At 41.0% G+C, this 17,500-nt stretch overlaps 2 protein-coding genes and 2 long non-coding RNA genes across 17 annotated transcripts in view; 3 read left to right on the forward strand and 1 right to left on the reverse strand.

Annotated features, from left to right (window-relative positions):
* LOC135109979 (uncharacterized) overlaps positions 1-17,500 on the forward strand; it is a 72,039-nt gene that overhangs the window by 34,376 nt on the left and 20,163 nt on the right. The window lies entirely within an intron of this gene.
* The window catches only part of LOC135109972 (major facilitator superfamily domain-containing protein 10-like), a 40,883-nt gene that overhangs the window by 15,137 nt on the left and 8,246 nt on the right, over positions 1-17,500 (forward strand). The window lies entirely within an intron of this gene.
* LOC135109973 (probable E3 ubiquitin-protein ligase HERC4) overlaps positions 9,321-17,500 on the forward strand; it is an 8,525-nt gene continuing 345 nt past the window's right edge. For 2 of the 13 annotated variants that reach the window (XR_010273005.1, XM_064021949.1), the window contains exons 1-8: positions 10,154-10,378; positions 11,192-11,315; positions 11,967-12,180; positions 13,309-13,479; positions 14,618-14,708; positions 16,055-16,138; positions 16,643-16,774; positions 17,283-17,500. The exon at positions 17,283-17,500 is cut by the window's right edge and continues 345 nt beyond it. Coding sequence is in view for 3 of the 13 variants with exons in the window: in XM_064021949.1 (XP_063878019.1) it covers positions 16,106-16,138; positions 16,643-16,774; positions 17,283-17,453 (336 nt within the window). In the remaining 10 variants the exon portion in view is untranslated. Of the gene's footprint in view, positions 9,682-9,810; positions 9,927-10,153; positions 10,379-11,191; positions 11,316-11,966; positions 13,480-14,617; positions 14,709-15,338; positions 15,479-16,054; positions 16,150-16,642; positions 16,853-17,282 lie in introns of those variants that run through there. The other 11 variants (XR_010273013.1, XR_010273014.1, XR_010273007.1 and 8 more) reach the window with 11 other exon arrangements.
* LOC135109977 (uncharacterized) overlaps positions 16,596-17,500 on the reverse strand; it is a 14,734-nt gene continuing 13,829 nt past the window's right edge. Inside the window, exon 4 of the long non-coding RNA XR_010273018.1 lies at positions 16,596-17,131. This is a non-coding gene — a long non-coding RNA (uncharacterized LOC135109977). The remainder of the gene's footprint in view (positions 17,132-17,500) is intronic.

A 17,500-nucleotide genomic window follows, 5' to 3' on the forward strand; every position in this document is an offset into this window, starting at 1 on the left:
CTCAGCTAGAGATGGTTTGGCGCACATCCACGCAGGGTTACAGGGTAACTGGAGTCAGTGGCCAAGGATTTATTAGTCTTGTTTTCAAACAAAACAATTACAGATTCAAGATTTGAATGTGTGATGTCTTTTTTGACCACTTGATAGAAGCTGTCCCTCATCCCAGGCCCGTTTTTCTTTTTTGTACTGCGGGGAGAACTCCCGGTCTATTTCAGTCCGATTTTTCGTTTGTACCGGGTGTCGAGATCGCGTCAGAAAAATGGTGGCGTCTATTTTAAGTGATCAAAAAATTCCTTGCAGTTAAAGTTAATTAGATAAAGTCAAATTATTCTTGATTACTGCCTGATTGTGTTACACCTGCTGGAGTTCTTGCCAAATAACCAACTGGTGATGCCCAACTAAATGGCACTCAGCTAGAGATGGTTTGGCGCACATCCACGCAGGGTTACAGGGTAACTGGAGTCAGTGGCCAAGGATTTATTTGTCTTGTTTTCAAACAAAACAATTACAGATAAAGTCTAATTATTCTTGATTACTGCCTGATTGTGTTACACCTGCTGGAGTTCTTGCCAAATAACCAACTGGTGATGCCCAAGTACATGGCACTCAGCTAGAGATGGTTTGGCGCACATCCACGCAGGGTAACTGGAGTCAGTGGCCAAGGATTTATTAGTCTTGTTTTCAAACAAAACAATTACAGATTCAAGATTTGAATGTGTGATGTCTTTTTTGACCACTTGATAGAAGCTGTCCCTCATCCCAAGCCCGTTTTTCTTTTTTGTACTGCGGGGAGAACTCTCACCTCGGAGAGGATCTATTTCAGTCCGATTTTTGGTTTGTACCGGGTGTCGAGATTGCGTCAGAAAAATGGTGGCGTCTATTTTAAGTGATCAAAAAATTCTTTGCAGTTAAAGTCAAATTATTTTTTATTTTGGTTTGCTTTAATAATAATGAGAGAAAAGGAAGCCACTATTACAGCTGCTGCTGCTGCTCCTGCTGCTACTACTACTACTACTACTACTACTACTACTACTACTACTACTACTACTACTACTACTACTACTACTTTTTCTTCTACTTCTACTACTACTACTACTACTACTACAACAATTATTAACAGCAACACTACTACTACTACTACTACTACTACTACTACTACTACTACTACTACTGCTACTACTACTACTAGTACAATTATTAACAGCAATACTACTACTACTGCTAGTACAATTATTAACAGCAATACTACTACTACTACTACTGCTACTGCTACTACTACTTCTACTACTACTACTACTACTACTACTACGACTACTGCTACTGCTACTACTACTACTACTACTACTACTAACTACTATTACTATTTTTTTTTACATAATCTAATATAATACCTCCACCCCATGTTTATTGATGTGTCAATTAGGGGCTCCATTACTTGGAGGTCATTAGCCCCAGCTCCCGCTAATGACTGTGGCATCCAACCATATCTAATATTCTATAATATAAACATTAGTTGTTAACTATAAATTCATTCTACCTCTACTCTATCTACTCTTATGCCACTCTCCACTACTATTACTACTGCTGCTGCTGCTGTTGCTGCTGCTGCTGCTGCTGTTTCTACTACTGCTATTACTACTACTGCTGCTACTACTACTACTACCACTACTACTACTACTACTACTACTACTACTACTACTACTATATTACTACAGTTTTGAATATGCACACAGAATGAGAGAGAGAGAGAGAGAGAGAGAGAGAGAGAGAGAGAGAGAGAGAGAGAGATTTAAACCCTAAAAGCAGTATGGTGTTTAATGTTCATGTAATTGATATCATATTGGTTTATTCATTATTATTATTATTATTTGTTATTTTATGCTGGTGCTGTTGTTGTTGTTGTTGTTGTTGTTGTTGTTGTTGTTGTTACCATTATCATGTTATTTTGTCAAGGATTACATCAGGAGGTGCTGGTCAATAAGGGAAAGTGTAAGAATCTGTCAAGCATACATGTGACAGGTCCTTTTTTTATTTTTATTTATTTATTTATTTATTTATTTATTTTTTTTTTTATCTATTTTTTATTTTATTTTTTTCCATTGCAGTAGTGGTAATAGTAGAAGTAGTAGTAGTAATGATTAATGTTTACTGTTTATCCTGTTGTTAACTGGGAAAATTCTCCTGTATTATTGTTGTTGTTGCTATTATTATTATTATTATTATTATTATTATTATTATTATTATTATTATTATTATTATTATTGTTGTTGTTGTTGTTGTTCTGTACTCCTGAGTGTTATTCTGTAATTGTATTTTCAAGCGCCGTTCCAATGTATTCCCGAGCGCCATTCCGTTGTATTCCTGAGTGTCGTTCTGTTGTTGTATTCCTGAGCCCCGTTCCGTTGTATTCCCGAGCGCCGTTCCATTGTATTCCCGAGCATCATTCCGTTGTATTCCCGAGCGCCGTTCCATTGTATTCCCAAGCGCCATTCCGTTGTATTCCTGAGCGCCGTTCTGTTGTATTCCTGAGCGCCGTTCCGTTGTTGTATTCCCGAGCGTCATTCCATTGTATTCCTGAGCGCCGTTCCGTTGTATTCCTGAGCGCCGTTCCGTTGTTGTATTCCCGAGCGCCGTTCCGTTGTTGTATTCCCGAGCGCCGTTCCGTTGTTGTATTCCTGAGCGCCGTTCCGTTGTTGTATTCCCGAGTGCCGTTCCGTTGTTGTATTCCCGAGCGCCGTTCCGTTGTTGTATTCCCGAGCGCCGTTCCGTTGTTGTATTCCCGAGCGCCGTTCCGTTGTTGTATTCCTGAGCGCCGTTCCGTTGTTGTATTCCCGAGTGCCGTTCCGTTGTTGTATTCCCGAGTGCCGTTCCGTTGTTGTATTCCCGAGTGCCGTTCCGTTGTTGTATTCCCGAGTGCCGTTCCGTTGTTGTATTCCTGAGCGCCGTTCCGTTGTTGTATTCCTGAGCGCCGTTCCGTTATTGTATTCCTGAGCGCCGTTCCGTTGTTGTATTCCCGAGCGCCGTTCCGTTATTGTATTCCCGAGCGCCGTTCCGTTGTATTCCCCAGCGCCGTTCCGTTCTTGTATTCCTGAGCGCCGTTCCGTTATTGTATTCCCGAGCGCCGTTCCGTTGTATTCCCCAGCGCCGTTCCGTTCTTGTATTCCTGAGCGCCGTTCCGTTATTGTATTCCCGAGCGCCGTTCCGTTGTATTCCCCAGCGCCGTTCCGTTCTTGTATTCCTGAGCGCCGTTCCGTTATTGTATTCCCGAGCGCCGTTCCGTTGTATTCCCCAGCGCCGTTCCGTTCTTGTATTCCTGAGCGCCGTTCCGTTGTTGTATTGAGCGCCGTTCCGTTATTGTATTCCCGAGCGCCGTTCCGTTGTATTCCCCAGCGCCGTTCCGTTCTTGTATTCCTGAGCGCCGTTCCGTTGTTGTATTCCTGAGCGCCGTTCCGTTGTTGTATTCCTGAGCGCCGTTCCGTTGTATTCCAGAGTGCCGTTCCGTTGTTGTATTCCTGAGCGCCGTTCCGTTGTTGTATTCCTGAGCGCCGTTCCGTTGTTGTATTCCTGAGCGCCGTTCCGTTGTTGTATTCCTGAGCGCCGTTTCGTTGTTGTATTCCCGAGTGCCGTTCCGTTGTTGTATTCCCGAGTGCCGTTCCGTTGTTGTATTCCTGAGCGCCGTTCCGTTGTTGTATTCCCGAGCGCCGTTCCGTTGTTGTATTCCTGAGTGCCATTCCGTTGTTGTATTCCCGAGTGCCGTTCCGTTGTTGTATTCCTGAGCGCCGTTCCGTTGTTGTATTCCCGAGTGCCGTTCCGTTGTTGTATTCCTGAGCGCCGTTCCGTTGTTGTATTCCCGAGTGCCGTTCCGTTGTTGTATTCCTGAGCGCCGTTCCGTTGTTGTATTCTTGAGCGCCGTTCCGTTGTTGTATTCCCGAGTGCCGTTCCGTTGTTGTATTCCTGAGCGCCGTTCCGTTGTTGTATTCCTGAGCGCCGTTCCGTTGTTGTATTCCCGAGCGCCGTTCCGTTGTATTCCCGAGTGCCGTTCCGTTGTATTGCCGAGCGCCGTTCCGTTGTATTCCCGAGCGCCGTTCCGTTGTATTCCCGAGCGCCGTTCCGTTGTATTCCCGAGCGCCGTTCCGTTGTATTCCCGAGCGCCGTTCCGTTGTATTCCCGAGTGCCGTTCCGTTGTATTGCCGAGCGCCGTTCCGTTGTATTCCCGAGCGCCGTTCCGTTGTATTCCCATGGGTTTCACTGGCCTGTTATTATTATTATGATGTATTATAGTTGTGTGTATTTCAGTCTATTTATTATAACATTATTATTATTATTATTATTATTATTATTATTATTATTATTATTATTATTATTATTATTATTATTATTATATAATTTGTAATTGCTGTTACTATTATTGCTTCTTATAATTATGATCTGCACCTATACTTTTCACCTATTATAAAATGTATAGACCCACCCAGTATGACTATATCCTAACCACAGTGCTACATGGCCCTGTAGCCTGTGGCATCCCTCATTATTAGGATTTATTTATTTATATATTTTTACTACTACTACCACTACCACCATTATTCAGTAGAGTTTATGTATTTATTTATGTATTTTTTTTTTTTATTTATTTATTTATTTATTTATTTACTTACTTATTTTTACTATTACTATACTGCTACTACTACCACTACCACCATTATTCAGTAGAGTTTGGATGGTGTTTTTAAAATGTTGCTGTATATTTATTATTGTACTTGTTTGTTTTGTGTGATATATATATATATATATATATATATATATATATATATATATATATATATATATATATATATATATATATATATATACATACATACATACATACATACATACATACATACATACATACATATTCTGGGGGGAAATAAAAGTTTACCCACGACACGGGGAAGTGAGAATTTGAGAGGGAGGTTAAGAAAAAAAAAAAAAAAAAAACGAGTCTTAACGAGAGTAGGAGGTAGAGTTCCTACGAGCACAAAATTAACAAATATACAAAGAAAAGAAAATACAGAATATAAAGGACGGAAAATGTGGCTAGAGAATAAAAATTGAGAACGAGATCCACCATAACAAGAGTTACGAAGAACAAGAAAACGGTACAGGAAGAGAAAATATTCCAGATAAATGTAGATGGCTAGGCATGTAATATTCTTTGTTTTTAAGTTATAGATGAGACGGGCTTAGAGAAGTGGGAAGGAGGAATAAGGAGAAATAGTGGATAAAAGAATTAATGTATGGGGGCAAAGACTGGCGGACATATGGATAATCTGCGAGGGATAGAGAGAGAAAAGTAATGAATCGATTATTTGCCCAGATAAGTGGAAGTGCCCCTTCTAGGAATGCTGTTGGCCAAATTCTAGCGGGTCTGCCTATGCATAGTGATTAAATGGTATTTTTTTTTTTTTATGTGGGTGTTGAACGATGTCAGCAACGTGAAGGGCGGCATTATCAAGGAAATATGTAGCATAGTAATTGCAGTGAGAAAAAAAAAAGGAAAGACCACAATATTTCGTAATACATGATAACGAGCACGATATCAGGAAAAGTACTAAAGAATGACTACTTGCAGGTAAGTTTACCGTTTAATTGAACGGTACGTAATGTTTAATGTTATGTTAATGCAATACCATTTCGCAAGTGTAGTGTGTAATGTGTAATAATACATCAAGGTGTGGTAGGTCGGTCACTGGAGTAGGCTTCGTAATGTAAATTCGTAAATTTGGGGGTGAAAACAGTTCAAGAAGGATTAGCACGACAGGATTATGACTTCATTAGGGCCTCAGCCTGACCTTCCACCGAGGTCACACGCTATTAACCCCTTGGGATGATTAATTGACCTGTGGATCAAACCACCTTACAAGGTCCACTCCCTCCATTCAACAATCGGTTAGGTTTGTCTTCTGTTGTGCTCAGTAGAGGACTTTTTAAGTCTTGCTTGAGGGAAGAAGCAGTCACGCAGGTAAAGGTCTGAGGTGAGGATAGAAGGGATGAAAGACAAAAGCCTGTGCAGAAGAGAGAGTGAAAACGGAAGGGTGAAAATCTTACAGAAAACGGAGTGCTAGGAGCGGTGACTTGTGTCCCGCTACAGATGTGTCCGGAAGGGGGAGATAGGTGTGTTGGAATGTCAGGTCATGCTGAAATGAGAGAGGTGAGGTCGAGGCGAGTAGCCGAGGGAGTGGAGGATGGTAGGGGACGAAATGAGGGGATTAGGTGAAGTAAATGTAGATGAATTGTATAAATATTTCGTAAAGTTCATACAGATCAGTTAGCAGATATCCCGTATAGAACAATATAAAAAAAAAAAATACGCTAAATGGATGGCTGCTAGGTTAAAGCATTTTATATGGCGTAAGAAGTTTATATAAGAGATTAAGGGCAGGTGAAGAAGTTTTAAGGACACAATGAATTAGAACAGTCAGAAGTTAACGAGGAAAGCGAAGGACAATTATGAATTAAAGGTAGCCAGCCAGGCGAAGACGGACCCCAAGGGATTTTATCTGATATACAGGACGAAGAATAAGGATACTGTAGGTCCATTAAAGGCAGCAGATGAAGAGCTGGTTAGTTCTGGGGAGGAGATAAGTAAACTTGAATGGTTATTTTTTAACTGTCTTCACCCAGGAAAACATTCAGGATATGCCAGATAGTGAACGGGTGTGTAGAGCAGATGAGAATGAGAAGCTGACAGATATTTCCATAACTAGGGAGATAGTGGAACAGGAGATAGGCTAAAAAAAAAGTTCAAGACACCAGGACCTGATGAAATATATCCCAGAGTACTTAAGGAATGTAAAGAGATTATTAGTGAGCCGTTAGTTTCTGTCTTAAGGAAATCACGAGTCGGGTGAGGTACCAGTAATGTGGAGGCAGGCTAATGTAGTACCCATCTTTAAGAAGGGAGATAAAACTTTAGCGTCTAATTACAGACCTGTCAGCTTAACTTCAGTTGTAGGTAAAATGTTAAGAGTCAATAATAGCGAGGAACATTAGGGAACATTTAGACAAACATAACTTGATAAATCCGTCACAGCATGGCTTCACGAAGGGGAAGTCTTGCCTGACAAACTTGTTAAGTTTTTACAGTAAGGTGCACGAGGCAGTAGATAATGGTGATGGTTATATCTTATATCAGGACTAGTAAAGCATTTGACAAGGTACCCCATCAAAGGCTCCTGAGAAAGGTTAGGGCACACTGGATGGGAAAGTGTTAGGCTGGATAGGGTCATGGCTTGGTAACAGGAGACAGAGTGGTAATAAACGGCTCGAAATCCGAGTGGGGTCATGTAATTAGTGGGGTGCCACAGGGATCAGTATTAGGGCCATTGTTATTTCTAATATATATCAATGACTTGGACAGTGGAATTAGTAGTGATGTTAGTAAATTTGCGGATGACAAAGATTAATTAGGTCAGAATCGGATGCCATCGCCTTGCAGGCAGACTTAGAATGAATGAATGGACGGATAGATGGCAAATGCAATTTAATATCAATAAATGCAAAGTGCTTAGCGTAGGCAGAGGAAACCCACACAATAGGTACACATTAAACAACCAAACTCTGGTAGGTACGAGTACAAGGTACGAGAAAGATTTAGGAGTTATAGTTAGCTCAGAACTCCGTCTAGGGAAACAATGCATAGAAGCCAGAAACAAGGCAAATAGGGTACTAGGATTCATTTTTAGGAGTGTTAAAAGTAGAAGGCCGGAAGTAATATTAAAGTTATACTTGGCGCTGGTCAGACCTCATCTAGACTACGCTGTGCAGTTCTGGTCCCCACATTACAGGAAAGATAAAGGTCTATTAGAATCAGTACAGAGGAGAATGACAAAGGATACAGGGGATGAGGAGTATTCCTTACGAGGCGAGGTTGAAGCTGTTAAATTTACATTCTTTAGAGAGACGTAGGTTAAGAGGGGACCTGATAGAAGTCTTAAAGTGGTATAAGGGTTATAACAAGGGAGATGTAAGCAAAATTCTTAGGATCAGTAACCAGAGTAGAACAAGAAATAACGGGTTCAAGCTTAAAAAAAATTAGGTTTAGGAAGGAGATAGGAAAAAATTGGTTCTCAAATATAGTGGTAGATGAGTGGAACGGACGCAGTAATCATGTAGTTAGTGCTAGGACACTAGAGAGCTTTAAAAGAAAATTAGACAAGTTTATGGGTGGGGATAACAGATAGAAATAGGTATATTTCATACAGGGACTGCCACGTGTAAGCCTGGTCGCTTCTTGCAGCTTCCCTTATTTCTTATGTTCTTATGTTCTTATGAGTGTTGCAGTTAAAATGGGCAAGTGAGCGAAATATGGAAGAAAAAATATAAAGAATGGGAAAAAAGATGTTCTCAGAGAATGGATTGCTTGGTGTACCTGACGACGACTCTTGCAGCGTGCAAGTTCTGAAAGACAACAATTAGAGCTCACCACAGTGGTCTTGTTAATCACACTACAACGGAGAAACGGAAAAAAAATACAGCCTCATTCTCGAACATGAGAACGTTATTTCAGTCTGATGTAACAAAAGCAAGTGCCAACAAGTGTGAAAATTTCTAAACTGAAATTAGTAGCTCACATTGCTTGCCATTCAAGTGTAATATTTATCGTATTTTGCAGTGTTTTCCTGGTGTTTCCACGTCTTTCTAGACTCAGACGTGTAGATAAGAGTAGAATGAGTAAGAAAATAAGAGAAATAGAGGAGGAAGATGAAGGGAGAAGGAATAGAGGAGGTGGTAAAACAGAAAAATGCTAAGAAAACAATATTTAGGTTAATTTTCCCTGCTGCCCTGTCTGTCTTTGTAGTATTTGTCTTCCTTGACAGTGCTTTCAGTGTATTTGGCGTGTTTAGGGGGTGTTGGAGTGTGTCTGGAGATGTTTAGGGGGTGTTGGAGTGTGTGTTTTAGGGATTTGGTGATGTTTGAGTCAATATTTAGCGTTCCTAGTGTGTTTTGGGGTGTCTTAGGCTTGTTTAGGAGTGCTTTAAGTGTGCTTTGGACTGTTTTCAATGTTTTGAGATGTTTCAAGTGTATTTTGGGATGTTATGGATGAGTTTGGGTGTGTTTTGTGTGGATACGGGTGAGTTGTGTCTGCGTTTGTGGGTATTTTTGGGTATTTCAGGTCAGTCTGGGTGTGTTTTGGGGTGTTTTAAGTGTGTTTTGGCCCGTTTTCAGCGTTTAGGGATGTTTTAATTGTGTTTTGGGATGTTATGGATGAGTTTGAGTGTGTTTTGGGTTGGTACGGTGTGTTTTGGATGCGTTTTAAGTCAATTTAGGTGAGTTTTGGAGTATTTTAAGTGTGTTTGAGGATATTTTGGTGCTTTTTCGATGTGTTTAGGTTGTTTTTTTGTGCGTTTAGGAATGTTCTGGGTATGTTTAAGGTGTTTTAAGGTGTTTTAGTGTGATTGGACTTGCTTTTGAGTTGTTTTGGTTATGTTATAGGCATGTTGCAGGTAAGAATGGGGTCTTTGAGGGTAGAAGTGGTGTGCTTGAGGTAAAATAAAAGATTCTGGAGTGTTTTTGAGAGAGGCTGTGATAGTAGAAGCGTGTCAGGGGTGTTATAGCGTATGTTGTGATATATGAAACTACTAGATGCAAGTGTGTGACCACCACCACCACCACCACCACCAGCACAGTGGAAAAAAGGTTAGAGACAAGCGGGGAAAGTTGAAAAGTGAATAATTAAACGCTTGCTGTCTTTTATTATCTTGAGTATAAAATGGTTATATGACAATCTCTCTCTCTCTCTCTCTCTCTCTCTCTCTCTCTCTCTCTCTCTCTCTCTCTCCTGGCTTGCCTCTCTTCCAAGGGACTTTACACTAAGGCTGGTTACTGTGTACACGAATGTGGTGGTACAAATACTGAATTCAGCTCACCAATCTAGCTCTGAGGTAAGAGAGAGAGAGAGAGAGAGTTGGTTTGTAAGAGTGTGCATTGAGTGTGTGTGTGTGTGTGTGTGTGTTTTGAGTGTAAGAGAGAGAGAGAGAAGTATAATTGTCTGTGTACTACTACTACTACTACTACTGCTGCTACTACTACTACTACTACTACTACTACTACTACTACTACTACTACTCTCTCTCTCTCTCAGCTTTGGATTAGTAACCCCGTTGACAGAAGTGACACCTTCGTTTTCTCTTCTGAGATGTAAACAAAGCGGTACATTCCTTTCAGCTGGTGATAAAACTTTCTCTCGCTCTCCCTCGCTCTCCCTCACTCTCCCTCGCTCTCCCACGTCACGGAAGCAGTAAAATAAAGCACAGGAGGAGGAAGTGAGAGGATAATGAATTTTGGATGTTTGTGATACGTCAGAAGGTTTCACTCATTTCCTGTCGAGATGTTGGTTAGTGGGCCTCGTCTTTCTTTGTGTTCCCTAGTGTTGCTCTTGTGTTGTGAGAGGAATATAGTAATGTGTGTGTGTGTGTGTGTAAAGAAGAAAATGTTATGTTATATCTACGTGTTTAAAAGTTTTCTACATTTAAGTCAGAAGAGGCTGGATGGCTGGCTGATGCTGCTGTTGTTGTGGATTTAATTGCTCATCTATGTTCCTTTGTGCTGTGAGGGAAAGTGTGTGTGTGTGTGTGTGTGTGTGTGTGTGTGTGTGTGTGTGTGTGTGTGTGAAGGGAGAAAGGGGTGGTGTTTAGGAGTCTGGGATGGGAAAACGAGTGATTTCTTTTGTAGCCTTCAGAAAAAAAATATTAAAGTTTTTACAGTGGGAAAATTTTGGTGGTGAGTGAGAAAATGACTCAAATATTACCTGAAATTTAACCTGATGTGGTGGAGCCTCACACTCCTCAGCTGCCCCTAACCAAACCTAACCTAACCCAAAGAAGCCTACCCGAACTTCTGTCTGGTGCTTCCTCCTCCCCAAGACTGGCTATCTCGTGTCATAATCCCAAGCTAGCCTAACCTAACCCTACCTAACCTAACCTAAGCAATTCTAACCTAGCCAAACCTTATCTAAGCAAGCCTAACCTAGCCAAGCCTAACCTAACCTAAAGAAGCCTACCCTAACCTAACCTAGCCTAACCTAACCTAACCTAACCTAGCCTAACGTAACCTAACCTCGTCTAACTTAACGAAGCATAGCCAAACCTAACCTAACCTACATCCTCTTCCCACGGCCCCACTTAACCAAACCTAACGTAACTTTCAGAGCAACGGCAACCCTCCGATCCGGCAGGCAAGTTGGCGGCAGCGATGGCGGTGGCGGCGGCAGCGGTGGTGAGGTGGACGGCAGGGACAGAGGGGCAGTACAGGCTGCGGACATCAAGGAGAAGGTGAGCAGGGTGTTGTGTTGGTGTGTGTTGCTAAGCTGAGTGTTTGTAAAGTGTTTGGTTGTCAATACGCTGCAATATTTGTCACTCAAGGCTCATGCAACACTGCCTCCATACACAAGTGTGTCGGGAAAGTGATTGAAAGTCGTAAACATTTTATTGTTTTAGTTTATTTATTTATTTGTTTATTTTGTTTTATTTTTTATATATATAGGAGGGACACTGCTCAAAGCCAACTAAATACTACAACAAAAAATACTGTGATAAAATGAAAGATTAAAAACACCTCACTTAACCTAACCTAACCTAACCTAACCCAACCTAACTTAACCTAACCTGACCTAACCTGACCTAACCTAACCTAACCTAACTTAACCTGACCTAACCTAACCTAACCTAACCTAACTTAACCTAACCTAACCTAACTTAACCTCACCTAACCTAACTTAACCTAACCTAACCTAACTTAACCTAACCTAACTTAACCTAACCTAACCTAACCTAACTTAACCTAACCTAACTTAACCTAACCTAACCTCAGTTAACCTAACCTAACTTAACCTAACCTAACTTAACCTAACCAAACCTAACTTAACCCAACCTAACCTAACTTAACTTAACCTAACCTAACCTAACCTAACCTAACACCCACAGAGGAACGCACGGACAAGCAAGGTGGCACTCGGCAGTCTGATCCTGGACCTGCGCAGCTTGACGGTGGTGGTGCCTCTGTCTCCTGCTCTCCTTGACTATTACCCCAAGCATGACTCCAGCGGCTTGTATTCCTCTGTGTGGTAATAAGTCTGTGTGGCTTATTACCAGCATATCATCCACGTCCCTGCAAGGTTCCATTCTGTCTTGTCTGGTGGTATGTGGGTGTGTTGCGTTTTGTATTGGTTTATAGATTTCTAGTTTGTTTTTTATGATGATTTTTTTTCTATTTCTTTATCCTGTTATCTATTTATTTATCTTTGTTTGTTTGTTTGCTTGTAGGGTGTGTGTGTGTTTGTTTGTGTTCCTGATATTGCAGCTTGTTTTCTTGTTTTTTGTTTTTTTTATTGTTCTTTTGTGTTTTGTTCCCTTTCATTGTTCTGAGGTTGTTTTCAGGTGTTTTTGGGGTGTTTTGGGGTGTTTTTGGTGTGTTTTGGTGTATTTCGGTGTGTTGTGAAGTGTTTTGGTGTGTTTTGGAGTATTTTGGGGTGTTCTTGTGGTGTTGTGGAGGTGTTTTGGGACTTTTGGTGTGTTTTAAAGTGTTTTGGGATGTTTTTGAAATGTTTTGATGTGTTTTGTGGTGTTTTGGGGTATTTTGAGGGTGTTTTGGTGTGTTTTTGGAGTGTTTTGGGATGTTTTTTGTGTGTTTTTGGGTAATTTGGCTGTTGGTTTCACTGGGTCCAAGCAGTCTACCGAAGAGTAAAAACACTAGGTCTACAAAATGCCTATAGTAATCAACTCGCTGTAAGACAATTAATTCAGCAGTTAATGGCACTGCCAAACTAACCTCCATCAGAGCCAGCTTTCCGCCATATCACCAGCCAGCCACTTCCTGATCAACCATTAAAAGATCTCATTACTTACTATAATAAAATGTGGATCAGGAATGAGATGTTTTGGTGTATATTGGGGTATTTTAAGGGTGTTTAAAAGTGTTTGTGGAGTGTTTTGGGATGTTTTTGTGTATATTGGGGTATTTTAAGGGTGTTTAAAAGTGTTTGTGGAGTGTTTTGGGATGTTTTTTGTGTATATTGGGGTATTTTGAGGGTGTTTTGGTGTGTTTTGGAGTGTTTTGGGATGTTTTTGTGTATATTGGGGTATTTTGAGGGTGTTTAAAAGTGTTGTAGTGGTTGTGGTTGTGTTCTGGTTGTGGTTTATTTTCTTATGCATTATTTTATTTCTTATTTATATTGTGGTGTGTTATCAGTGTATCCTAACCTAACCTAACTAACCCTAACCTAACCTAACCTAACCTAACCTAACCTAACCTCCCCTTAACCCACAGGCACTGATCAGCGTGGCATTCAGCATAGGCTTCACCGTCGGGCCAGCTGTACCCAGTACTTCCCGCTGGGGAAGTACTGGGTGGTTTGCGGCCTGGGTTGTCTACGCACTCACTCTCGCTGTGGCTAACATAATATTCTTTGTTGTCTTCTTCCAGGAATTGCTGCCTGAGGTGTGTGTGTGTGTGTGTGTGTGTGTGTGTTCAATAATTTATTCTTTCTGTCTCTCTTTTATTTATTTTTTTTTATTATGTACATTTTTTGTTTTCGTATAATTTTTACTTATCTTCTTTTTTTTTCCTTTCATTTTTTCTGTTTGCTTGTTTTGTTATTTGTTTGTATTTCCTTGTGTCTCTGAATGTTGTTAAAGAGAGGTGCATTGTGAGTAAAGCATCATTTTCTCTTTCCTTTCCTCATTTCTTTACTTTTCCCTCTTATTCCTTCCTTTCTGTCATCATTACAAACCCTTTCTATTCATTACAAACCCTTTCTCTCATTTTCCTTACCATAAACCATCAAAACATCTTAACAATCTCATTTAAATCACTTTTCTTCTCATTATCATCTGTTTGTTTACATTCTCTTGCTTTCTTTCACTTATTAATTCATTACACTCCTCTGCTTGTGTGTTTTGGGGTGTTTTGGGGTGTTTTTGCAAGTGTTTTGAGGTAAATTGTCAGTTTTGGGGTGTTTTGGGGCTGTTTTTGCAAGTGTTTTGAGGTAAATTGTCTGTTTTGTTTGTGTGTGTGTGTGGCCGGGAGGGGATTGCCTGTGTGTGTGTTTTCAAGGGAGTTTTCATGTTTCTAGTTTAACAGGCTGTAGTGGAAGTTACTGGGGTTTTCAAGGGAGTTTTCATGTTTCTAGTTTAACAGGCTGTAGTGGAAGTTACTGGGGTTTTCAAGGGTGTTTTCATGGTTCTAGTTTAACAGGCTGTAGTGGAAGTTACTGGGGTTTTCAAGGGTGTTTTCATGGTTCTAGTTTAACAGGCTGTAGTGGAAGTTACTGGGGTTTTCAAGGGAGTTTTCATGGTTCTAGTTTAACAGGCTGTAGTGGAAGTTACTGGGGTTTTCAAGGGTGTTTTCATGGTTCTAGTTTAACAGGCTGTAGTGGAAGTTACTGGGGTTTTCAAGGGAGTTTTCATGGTTCTAGTTTAACAGGCTGTAGTGGAAGTTACTGAGGTTTACAAAGTATATTTTCAAATCTATATTTTTACTGTGTAGCCAAATAATTATAATATAAAACAACAGAATTTATCAGTAACAATATTATTTAACCCACCACTTCCTGCTCTACCACCCTCACCATCCACAGGGCCTAATGATGATGATTCCTGCTTTCATCCTCATCGGGGCTAACGAGACCAACCTGGGGCTGTACTCTGGACTGACGCTGTATGCCATAGGTGGGTCTGGAGGGGCTGGGATAACAGATAATTTAAATAAACACTCAAACACTTAAAAAAACACAAAATTCATGCTGGTATACACTTAAAAACACAAAAAAAACACAAAATTCATGCTGGTATACAATTAAAAACACACTGAAATACATACTAAGGCTGGTGTACACATGTAAACTTGTACGCAAACACTGGTGTACACTTAGAAACACACACACACTTGGTAAGGCTGGTACACACACACACTTGGTAAGGCTGGTACACACACACACACACACAGACTCATAAGAGATGCTGGTATATGCTCACAAATCCATACACATATTAGGTAAGGCTTCTGTACACCAATTTAGATGTATGTCCAATGAGATAGCTTGTATTCTCTCTCTCTCTCTCTCTCTCTCTCTCTCTCTCTCTCTCTCTCTCTCTCTCTCTCTCTCTCTCTCTCTCTCTCTCTCTCTCTCTCTCTCTCTCTCTCTCTCTCTCTCTCTCTCTCTCTCTCTCTCTCTCTCTCTCTCTCTCTCTCTCTCTCTCTCTCTCTCTCTCTCTCTCTCTCTCTCTCTCTCTCTCTCTCTCTCTCTCTCTCTCTCTCTCTCTCTCTCTCTCTCTCTCTCTCTCTCTCTCTCTCTCTCTCTCTCTCTCTCTCTCTCTCTCTCTCTCTCTCTCTCTCCTGGCTTGCCTCTCTTCCAAGGGACTTTACACTAAGGCTGGTTACTGTGTACACGAATGTGGTGGTACAAATACTGAATTCAGCTCACCAATCTAGCTCTGAGGTAAGAGAGAGAGAGAGAGAGAGAGAGAGAGAGAGAGAGAGAGAGTTGGTTTGTAAGAGTGTGCATTGAGTGTGTGTGTGTGTGTGTGTGTGTTTTGAGTGTAAGAGAGAGAGAGAGAGAAGTATAATTGTCTGTGTACTACTACTACTACTACTACTGCTGCTACTACTACTACTACTACTACTACTACTACTACTACTACTACTACTACTACTACTACTACTACCCTTTATTTATTCTCTTAAACCCTTAAAAACATCCTTTAAAATTGACATTCCTTTAATTTTAACTGACAGCCCCTTAGAAACACCCTTTAAAATTGACATTCCTTTAATTTTAACTGACAGACCCTTAGAAACACCCTTTATAAATTGAAAACCCTTTATTTATTCTCTTAAGCCCTTAAAAACACCCTTTAAAAGACACCAAACCTTTAAATAGCCTCATAAACCCTTAAAATCACCCTTCTACCTTTTATTTACCCCTTAAAACCCTTAAATACACCCTTTAACTCTTCATTTACCCCTTCAAACCCTTAAAAACAACTTGAACATAATCCAATCCTTTACATTACAGAGTCCAATCCTGTTGTGTGAGTATCCATTCTTGTTCGACCCTCAGGCCAAGATGCTGCTGCTCTGGTGTGACGCCACTCGTCAGGTGAGAACCAGGTGCAGGACAAATTAGGTTTGGTTTACATGTTTATTTGTTTATTTGTATATATATATATATTTTTTTTTTTGTGTTTTTCAAGGATTTGTCAGCATTAAAGGCTGTTTGGAAGTGTTTTTCAAGATGTGTGTGTGTATGTGTGTGTCTTTTAATATTTCTCCAATCCTTCCTCATGTCTCTAATCTTTTGTTGCCTCTCTCTTTTAATATTTATCCAATCCTTTCATTCTCTCCTGTAGAACACAATCCACACCTTCTCTGCTGTCTTGATTCACCCAGTCCTCCCCCTCCCCACCTCTTCTGCAGTCTTTATTCACCCAGTCCTCGCCCCTCCCCACCTCCTCTGCTGTCTATATTCACCCAGTCCTCCCCTTCCCACCTCCTCTACTGTCTGTTTTCACCCAGTCCTCCCACACGACACCGCAGGAATGTAAATAAACACGCCGTTCACACTAATATCCTTCCGTTTATTGATTTCTGTCGGTGTTTCCAGGGCGAATATTTCCCAGACCACCCGGTCATACGCACATTCTGGGAAGTATTTCACAAACTCTCCCTGGAGCAGAAGAAGTGGTTTTTGAAGTTCCTGACAGGCACGGACAGGGTTCATATTCTGGGCATGAAGGTAGGTGAGAGAGAGAGAGAGAGAGAGAGAGAGAGAGAGAGAGAGAGAGAGAGAGAGAGAGAGAGAGAGAGAGAGAGAGAGAGAGGCTGGGGGGGAGTGACTGTGGGGTTTGTCAACATACTGTGGGGGGACATCCTGTGGGTCTGTGAGAGAGAGAGAGAGAGAGAGAGAGAGAGAGAGAGAGAGAGAGAGAGAGAGAGAGAGAGAGAGAGAGAGTCCTCCTTTTCTCTTCCTTTCTTCCTTCTTGTCCTCTTCTCTTCCTTCCTTCCTTCCTCCTAGTCCTCCTCTTCCTTCCTTCCTTCCTTCTTGTATTCTCCTCCCTTTTCTTCCTTCCTTCCTTTCTTCTCAGTCATTCCTCTGAAATATGAATAAATTTATGATAATAATAATAATAATAATAATAAATTTAATAGTAATTTATTGTATTTTCTCTCACACACACACACACACACACCAATATTTTCTCCCTCTTTCTTTTTCTCTTACAAACACTCTCTCTCTCTCTCAGGCACTCAAGTTGATATATAATCCAAAGCACAGCAGACGACAGCTTCCTTCCGGTCGCACACACCTGCATCGCCCAACTCAACCTGCCAAGATACAACACCTCCTTCTGGTCGCACACACCTGCATCGCCCAACTCGACCTGCCAAGATACACAACACCAAAGAGAAGCTGAAATACAAACTTCTCCAGGCCAGACAGCAGAGTGAAGGGTTCAGCCTG

Source organism: Scylla paramamosain, chromosome 19 (genome assembly GCF_035594125.1).
Source record: "Scylla paramamosain isolate STU-SP2022 chromosome 19, ASM3559412v1, whole genome shotgun sequence".
NCBI classification, from domain to species: domain Eukaryota; kingdom Metazoa; phylum Arthropoda; class Malacostraca; order Decapoda; family Portunidae; genus Scylla; species Scylla paramamosain.